We start from the raw sequence: 9,202 nt of genomic DNA, 5'->3' as shown, positions 1-9,202 counted from the left end.
GAATTTAGTTATAACATTTCTAAAGTAAATGTTCTAAGATAAGGGAGGTCAGGTGCCCGGAGTCAGGTAAAATCCTGTCTATATTTTTGTCAAGCTGTGGGGAACTGGAAGGCCATTAATGCCATTTCGGTCAGGAGAACAGGTCAGGAACTCTTACCCAAATCAGTACTCAAGACCAGAGTGGGAGATTATGCAAGTGTGGCTAATGCTGTTCTATGGCTTCTGTTAAATCTGTGAAAAGAAAAAGAAAAAGACTTTCTCTTATAGCCTGGGGTTGGAATGACATCTGTGTGGTGGCTATTCTGTGAGGGAAGGACATCTTGGGACATAAAAGAAGGCAGCTCAGTGCTCTGGTGGGAATACAATTGGTTAATAGATGAGAGAGCTAGACAAGAGAGCTCTGTAATTTGGGCAGTGGAGCTGAAACTTTCCTTTCTGCAGAAAAACAGCAGAGCTGTAGGTTAAGTCTTGTAGAGGATTTTGGTATCCCTGAAAGGTGATAAGCGCCTGCTTTGGACTCTAGAGTAAGGAGTTCATTTTTGGAAAATGTTGGTTTGAAGTGTCATGAAACATACAAATCAAATCATTTCATAGCTAGGAAGAGGAGCCTCCATCCAGGGACACAACCCCAAGTTATAGCTTTTAGCATTAAGCCATGGATATGCTCAAATGAGCAAGTCATACACTAAGGACTCTCTGAGGGAGATGTGATTCCTTAATCTTATTTATTCTCCTCACCCAATATTGTTAATTCAACTGGAATTTGGGGGAGTTTGGAAAAGCTATAGATACTTTAGCCTTATTTCTTTCCTATGATGTTTTACTTTTTCTTCTGTAATGCTTTCTATGCAATGGAATCCCTCTATCTCTCTGAGCTGGGGGACAAATGATTCACTTAGTAAGGTGGCACTGTGTTTTCAAAATGTCCCACCTTAGATTACAAGCATAGGGCCAACAAACTAGGTGAAAACTACCTCTTTAATATTCTAGATGACTCGGGTCCTTTCTGGAAGTGTCCAGAAAGTTTGTTTTTAGGCATTTACAAAGTTATTAAGAAATAAATTAACTGAGGGGATTAAAATTTGCTCATTCTAGCATTGTTAATAATAATAATAATGAAAATTGGAATCAACCTAACTGAGCAACAGTGGAAGATTATTAATGTAATAAAATCCCATATATGTGACATAATATGACACCAAGTATCTCAATTCAGGTACTATATGACTGCATTTAAAGATCAAGAAAACGTCACAGTACATTTCTAAGTGAAAAAGGCAGAAAACAATACACAGTACTACAAAAAATTTATTTTTGACTGGAACAATATAATTTAAGACATGTTTAACGGTTATCTCTGGAGATTTCACGTCTTTTTCTTTTTTTTAACTTCTATTTTCTATTCAATTCTATATTCTATTTTCTATTTCTATTCACATATTTCCTTGGTGTAAGAACAATTGTTCTTTACAGGCAGGAAAAACGGAGGCAGGAAGTTCAGATAATGGGAGGCAATTCAGGTATGACCACAGATTTTCAGGTCAAAAAGCTGCAAAGGCTCCAGATTGGCTGCACCCGCTACAAACGGTATCCGGAGACCTCATTCGGTGCCCACCTCCTTTCTTGCACGCTGGCTGGAGGTACTAATTCTTCTTGTAGAATATATTCTACTCTTTCTCCTGTGCTCTTTCTGACTGTGGTACGTTTCCTCAAGCCATTGCCTCTTTGGATTGCCTGCCAAGGGCTGTCCAGTGTCCAGTGATCCATTCGCACCTTCAAGTCTTCTAGGCAGCTCTGTGCTTCCTTCCCCAATGCCTCCTGCTGAGGTTTGACTTTGATTTATCCTGAACATGGGACCTCCAGGACCTGCTCCTCCCAGCACACAATGCCTCAGTGCCTTTTCTGTCTTACATAGCTGTTCTACCCACTCCTGCAGCCCTAGTACCTGCTCCTTAAAGGAAGCACAAGCTGCGAAGGAGCATGTTACATCTCTCTTTCTTTTCTCCTCTTTCTGAGGTGGGTCGAAGCTGACCTATGTTGCAAGGGGAGTGGGTATCTGGCATCCTGCTTTTGTGCCACTGCTGCGGCTCCGGTCCGAAGGAAGCCAGGGATGATGTCAGGAAGAGATGGGGTGTGCTGAGCAGAAACATGTCCTAGGATGTACCAGGAGCAGGCAGGGTGGGCAGCTAGGCAGCTCCAAACACTGTGCCAAGAACCTCCAGCCATCCCAGGGAATGGAGTACCCTGGAGACTTAACTGGGTCTAAGAGATCACATATCAATCACACCATAGCATCTGGGAAAGAGTACATGTCAGTTGCCTTGTCACATGTGCTACAGAGCGGAGAAGGCCAAAGCACATAGGGAGGATGAGGTCACTTTTACAGGGTTAAGAAGATAGGGTAGTTCAATGTGATCCTTCGGTAAGGCCTGGAACCTGCCTCTACCATTCTCTAGAATCAGAAAGGCTTCTACAAGAGAAGGCAATCCCACAGGAGGATTTGCACGCTGACTTCTCCCTTTCCGCGTGTCTGGATGAAAATAACTTTGGGGTACCCATGAGATATCATGGAGTGGTATTTCTCCCTATGTTCTCTCTCAGAATGCTCCAAGAAAGTTGAGCATTCCATGTCAGAAGATTCTCAGCACAGCCACGTATGCCTGAAATACTCCAATCTTTGTCTTACTGCAAAGAGCTATGCTCTGCTTCATGAGCAAGCACAGACCTGCTTCCTCCGTTGAGAAGGCCTTACTGTCCAGAAGCCTCTAGTGGCCTCATTATTTTCTTTGTATCCCCTATAAGAAAAAAAACTGGGTGAATCTTTAGGTAAGGGATTGCCTTTTCAAGACATGTAAAATACCGCCACACTAAGATAGTAGGATTCTGTCCAAAGAGTAACTTCTGATTTACTTCTCTCTTCTAAATAGTCACAGATCTGTCACTGAGTTCTGTAGTTTATGACTAAGCAAGTTTAGGTTTTTCTGAACATTTGTTCTTAGTGAAGGATGAAATAATAGGCTTTCCAGATATGGCATACAGTGGTTACGGTGGGAAAGCGAGAGATGGATATTCATTTCAAAGATGGTTTTAATATCTTGATTATCTTGCTCTAGTGATTGTGCTAGAGGGGAACATCCCAAGGCAATATCTCAGAGCATCATTCTAAGGACACACACACACCGGGAGGAAAAATGGCCAAATATCTTCTAGTATGCTGCTCACTTTTGTTCTTCATCTTGATACATTGGGCGTTACCTGTTGGTGAGTAATTCTTTTTTAAGATTTTATTTATTTGAGAGAGAGAGAGAGAGAGAAAGAGAAAGGGAGAGAGAAAGAGAGCACAGCCAGGGGGAGGGGCAGAGGGAGAAGCTGACTCTCCGATGAACAGGAGCCAGATGTGGGGCTTGATCCCAAGACCCTGGGATCATGACTTGAGCTCAAAGGCAGATGCTTAGCTGACTGAGCCACCAAGGCACATCTCTGGTGAGTGATTTGACTGGTTCTGGCAGTTAAGTAGATTTGATTCGTGAGCTCTGACATTGTAGTATGAAAGAATGCTTCGGAATTATTTTTGATTTATATATGTAAGGGTATCACTTTACTATATTCATCTATATTTATAGAGAGAATGGCAATGCAGTGTGGTCACAAACAAAAGCTCCCAGCCAATGTGCAAGGGCCTTTGTTTCCCCAGCTATTAATGCAGATTATGAAACCTAACTCATGGAGACTCAGTCAGGTGTGACATTACAGTGGTGGGCAACATCTCAAAGACTCAAAGCTTTTGAATATGCTTTGCCATGAATTTGAGTGGGTGTTTGTCCTCTTTTAGAGAAGAGCCCTATAGGGAGTTTTAAAGAGACCTGGGTTCAAGGACTGAAGAGCTTGAATTTTCACCTATCTACCATGAATTTCAGGGCATCAGCAAGTGTCTTTCCCTCTCTGTAAAATATGGGGATTGGGCTAACAGTCTCTTTAAAGCTGTAGCATTTCTTCATGTCTTTTATGTATTGGCTGCCAGTTCTGAACTGTCTCAAGTGCAGGCTAACTCCTAGTAATCAAAAACTTATTTGGTACACTGGACTGGCAACATTTACGAGAGCGGTGATTGCTTGCTCATTATCTATCAGGAGTAGAAGAACTAGTCCACATTTTTGAGGGGAAAATGAGTGCATGTATAAAAAAAAGAACGTTTTCATATTGCAAGCTTCCTCTGTAGCAAATTAGAATTCTTTAATTCTGCTAACAGGTTAAAGCAGGATTTACCAACTATCATAGTCTGCAACTAGTCTCATGTATGTCTTAGTTTCAGGCCGTCGAGAGTGGTGGCCACCACATGGAGCTATTAAAGTAAACCTTCCACTCTGTGTCTCAGGACTGGCATTCTAATCTGAGTTTTCTCTGGAATTGTTGTGTTAGAACCTTACTTTAGGAATGCGATCTGTGGCGTTCTTCAGAATCCGCTCACAGGAACATGGCAGGTACACTACTGGTACAAGAGCCCTGAGCAGAGTGATCCAAACCGGGAACCAAGCTTAGATTTGGTCATCTGACAACCAGAGGACTCTCTCTACCAGTGCCTAGGAAGTGTTTATGAATACTGACAATTGCCAGGGGATTAGAGGATGTGGAGGGATTAATGGGGACAGACCTACAGGATGATGGGGCCTGGCCATGGTGGTGATGTGGGATAAGGAAAGAAGAAGAGTTTCTAAGCTCGGATAGGATCCTTCTTTCTCTAAATACTCAGCCAAAACTCTCTCCCATGTTGTATTAGAGGCACATTATCAATCTATCTATGGCGCTCATAGAGCCCCTGAGACCACTTCCTTGAGTTCCAGGAACCCGAAGTCCCTGCTTCAGGCTGCCTCTCACCCCAGCCCTGTGAGGGGACATGGGTTCTCCTCCCTGATGAGACATGTCCCTTCTTTTGTTTTTCATGTTCCCTACAAAGTCAGGGCATTATGCTAAAGGCTTTTACATTTCACAACTTCAAGAAAAGAGTTGACTTGGGGATTTTGAGAGTGGATAAACTATAGTATGTATTTTATTTTATTTTTTGATAACCTACAGAACTATGATTTATTAAAGCAATTACTTAACCCACTAACTGTTGGGGTGGTTTGTTACATAGTAGTACATACGGCATGCGCACTCGAAGTTGACACTAGTTTCCCACCATCCATTTTTATTACACAACATGAATTCACACATTTATGTTACCTGTCTGCCTTCTGGATACATTTTGTTTCTGGGCCTGTGCTTATCTCACTGAAAATCTACTCTTTAAAGAAAGAACCACTATCTATTATGTCTTCATAAATACAGTGAGACACTGAGAGTACAAATATGAATACGTCTTTTTTTTTTTTAAGATTTTATTTATTTATTTGACAGAGAGAAATCACAAGTAGATGGAGAGGCAGGCAGAGAGAGAGGAAACCAGGCTCTCTGCTCAGCAGAGAGCCTGATGCGGGACTCGATCCCAGGACTCCGAGATCATGACCTGAGCCGAAGGCAGCGGCTTAACCCACTCAGCCACCCAGGTGCCCCTGAATACGTCTTTTTAATCCTCCTCAAGGCATCACTACCTAGTGGGCCAGGTAATTAATTATGTATGCAATTAGCATGGGGCAGGCATCAGTGCCTAAGATTACAAAGTCAGTCACATCAGCTAATAAAGTTCAGATCCCCACTTGGGACTTCAGCAGGCTATTCTGTCTGTCTTTATGGTTCTCTATTATTCCTATCCACAAGAATTCCAAGGTGCATGTACGTGTTATGGTACATATTTTAAATCAAAGCATATGGGTTTCAGTAAAGCATCTTCTCCAATTATGGGCTTTCAGGGTTTGTTTGTTTTTTTTTTCCCAGTTGGCATAGAAAACCTCTAAGACTATTGCCATGTCTGATACTCTGTGAATAAAGGAGATTGAGAAAGAAACTAAATTGCCCAAACACCATCCTGTTTATCCACTCTTCCTTTTCCCACCAGAGGGTAGGAGGCCTCATTGCCCTGTGGCTGCCAGGACTCCTCACCAGGAGGGCGTCGTTGTTGTCAAATGGGGTGAACAGTGGAGGTCGGCCTCCACTGCTTTGGGGAGGGGCAGCTGTAATGGCTTTTCCTCATCAAGTCCAGATATGACCTACTTGTCTGTGAGAGTAATTGTAACCATATCATTCTTTTCAATTGAATTTCAGGTAAAATGTCCATATAAGAAAGTAAACTTGATTTGGCTCACTGGAAACGTGAACCCATGCCCTGGTTTACATCAACCCATCTGTGGCACTAATTTTGTAACCTATGAAAACCCCTGCATCTTGTGTATTGAGAGCCTGTGAGTACTCTTTGGCGGGGAAAGAAGAGAACAAAGACAAACTTAGCCTACAGCAATTACTAGGTACCTCTTCTACCAAGTGCGTCAACCTTGAAGCCAGGAACTTGCTCCGGCACTGATACTAATCTGTCCCCAGTCAGAAGAGCATGTGGCAATAGAAAGCCCGCTGGGGTGGAAAGCAGACTCAGTGTACTCTGTGGTATTTCAGGCCCTTCTGGCTGAGCCCTCACACTCCCATACACCACGTGATGTCAATTCCCATCGGCCAAGTAAAGCTTTGGTTATTCCATTCAGCCCTGAAATTCTTTGACTGGAAGATGAACTGCTGTTTTGCCTTCTCTCAGATACCTTCCATCTCTTCAGTGTCTGAAACTCTGAGCTAGGATGAGGTGACTGCAAAGATTGGGTTCTTGTGCTAAGAGTCAGTGTGTAGGTTTTTGGCTTATGGGACACAATTATCAGTGATTAGACACCGGGGTCTCTCAAAACCATGGCTTCAGCTTGATCTCTGTGTAAGCCAGTGTGGTTCACGGGGATTAAAATTCTCCTCATGGCATCAGACTGAAGTCCTCGACCCAACAATCATTTTGTACTTTTGTACAAGGAGCAATGACAGGATGATGTGGAAATGATGTGGAAATCTCACATCATCCCCGCTCATGAGGAATTGGGCCAAAGCATAAGAGTGTTAAGAGAATAAAAAGAGGACTGATGTGCCTTAAGATAACACAGGTTCAGGCCTGATTGAATAACTTATTTTCAAAGAGATTGTAGCATAGGTTGTAACGTTGTCCATGGCCTCTTAGAATCATGGAAGGGTAGCTGGGTAGGAAATCTAATAACCTGACTCTTGTATGTAGTCATTTCCCTTTGTGCTCTGGCTGTTTGTTTCCTTAAATATAAAATAAGGATGATAGATAAAATAATTTTTTTCTTGGTTTTTTTTCTTATTTTTTTTTCTTTTTATTCTTCTTCTTCTTCTTTTTTTTTTTTAAATAATGGCCTTTTCTTTTTTTTAAGATTTTATTTATTTGTCAAAGAGAGAAGAGCTAGAGCGAGCACAGGCAAGCAGAGGCAGAGGGAGAAGCAGGCTCCCTGCCAAGCAAGGAGCCCGATGTGGGACTCGATCCCAGGACCCTGGGATCATGACCTGAGTTGAAGGCAGAGGTTTAACCAACTGAGCCACCCAGGCGTCCCTAGATAAAATAATATTAAAGAGTTTTTGTAGTTCTGACATTTTATTCGTGAAATGTTGATTCTGCATTTTCCCTTTAGTAAATCTCATGGGAAAATTAGGTTTCAAAATGATGGAGAATGCTAGCTGGGTGGATTTGGATGCCCAAGAGGATATCTTTTTTCTCTTCATCATGACAGTCCTCTTGCAATTCGTGCCTCCCATGTGACAGTGGCAGAGACCTGGCCCAGCTGAGCTTGTATTGAATAACTGAAGGCTCCTTAGGCTCCTTCCCTCCCTAATAGAGTTTTCTGAAAGCCTGACTTAACTTGGTCCTCAGATCTGCATCTCAGTTCTCAGAAGTAGAACAAAATGAACATTTGAGCCAAAGGTCAAGGACAAATATTGAGATTTACCAGCTCCTGAGACTTGGATAGTGAAATCATCTATAATATAAGTACTCCAAGCTGTCTTCCAAGGAACCCAACAGAAATTTCTTCTGTATTTCCATGGTATTTCTTCCTGTTCCTAGGAACTATGGAGCGTTGTGCTCTTCCTATCCATTCCTGCTGTCTCCTTGCAGCAAGCCCCTCATTAAACAAACCCACTTCTAGACTCAGCATTGAGACAGGCATTTACACACACCCAGTCCACAGACCCCACTTTTCTCCATAGAAGGAGGCCTACATCAGTGGTGTCCATGAATGTCCCATTGTTTTTTTAAATTCTCTTGACACATTTCAACCTCTGAAACCTATCAGGACATGTTCTTCTTTGGGTTATATTTCTTCTGTGTGTGTGTGTATACATTCCTAATATGGAGGGAAAAAGCATCTCTTCTGCCTCTGAATATCCTCGTAAGACTGTAGTCAAGAGCGCTTACCTGTTCTGTTGGCTCTTTGACCTTGACTACTATGCTGATTACAAGGCAGACACAGGACTCCAGCAAAAAGGGGGGGAAAATCACCTTTAGTCTATCAACTATAGAATATGAAAAGCATATTACTCTGGGGGAAATGAAATATTCTCTATCTTTATGGTCTATTTCCACTCTTCTAAGTCCTGGGGGTGCAGGGACAGCAAGAACTGCAGGGAGGATTGTTTTCCAACACTATTGCCTTGACTTGACATTTACAAATCTCTTCTGTAATGATTCAACTGCTACGGGTGTCATGTCATCGATTTTTCATCTCAAACATTTTCATTTTCATCTCTACAAGTTTGATCTATCTTTTGTGTTTCTAACTTTTTTGACATCTGGAATAAGAGTTTTAATAACTATTTTTATGACTGCTAATTCAAATACTGGTGTCAGTCCCGGGACGGTTGATTTTCTTCTCATGATGGATGACATCTGAAGATAGGGATTTTTGTGAATGAATTTATAAATTCATAATTTTATGAATTTTATCTCGTTTGGCCCTGAGTATTTTGATCTTTGTAGAAATAGTCTTGAGCTTTGTTCTGAGACACAGATCAGTTATTGGAAGCAGTCTGACCCTCTGGGATCTTACTTTTAAGAGTGGTTAGGTGGGACCAGAGCAGTATTCACTAAGTGGCTAACTGTTGCTCATTCCTGAGGTAAGCTCCTCTTAGGTACTCCACTCGACGTTCCATGAATTCTAAGTTTTTCTAGGGTGGCTAACAGGAGTAGGCACTATTACCGGCCTTATATGAGATCTGGGCTCTG

General features: G+C 42.1%; 1 protein-coding gene across 1 annotated transcript; it reads left to right on the top strand.

The window, feature by feature from the left end:
- Positions 1-3,191: 3,191 nt before the first annotated feature.
- On the top strand, positions 3,192-7,659 carry SPINK14 (serine peptidase inhibitor Kazal type 14 (putative); the record flags this gene model as incomplete). Its single annotated transcript, XM_082723361.1, has 4 exons — positions 3,192-3,261; positions 4,313-4,350; positions 6,202-6,338; positions 7,614-7,659. 4 exons carry the CDS (start codon positions 3,192-3,194, stop codon positions 7,657-7,659), a joined length of 291 nt encoding a protein of 96 aa, XP_082579487.1.
- Positions 7,660-9,202: the final 1,543 nt, after the last annotated feature.

This window comes from Mustela nivalis (assembly GCF_964662115.1).
Source record: "Mustela nivalis genome assembly, chromosome: 3".
NCBI lineage: Eukaryota > Metazoa > Chordata > Mammalia > Carnivora > Mustelidae > Mustela > Mustela nivalis.
This window is presented reverse-complemented; position numbering and strand designations above follow the sequence as displayed.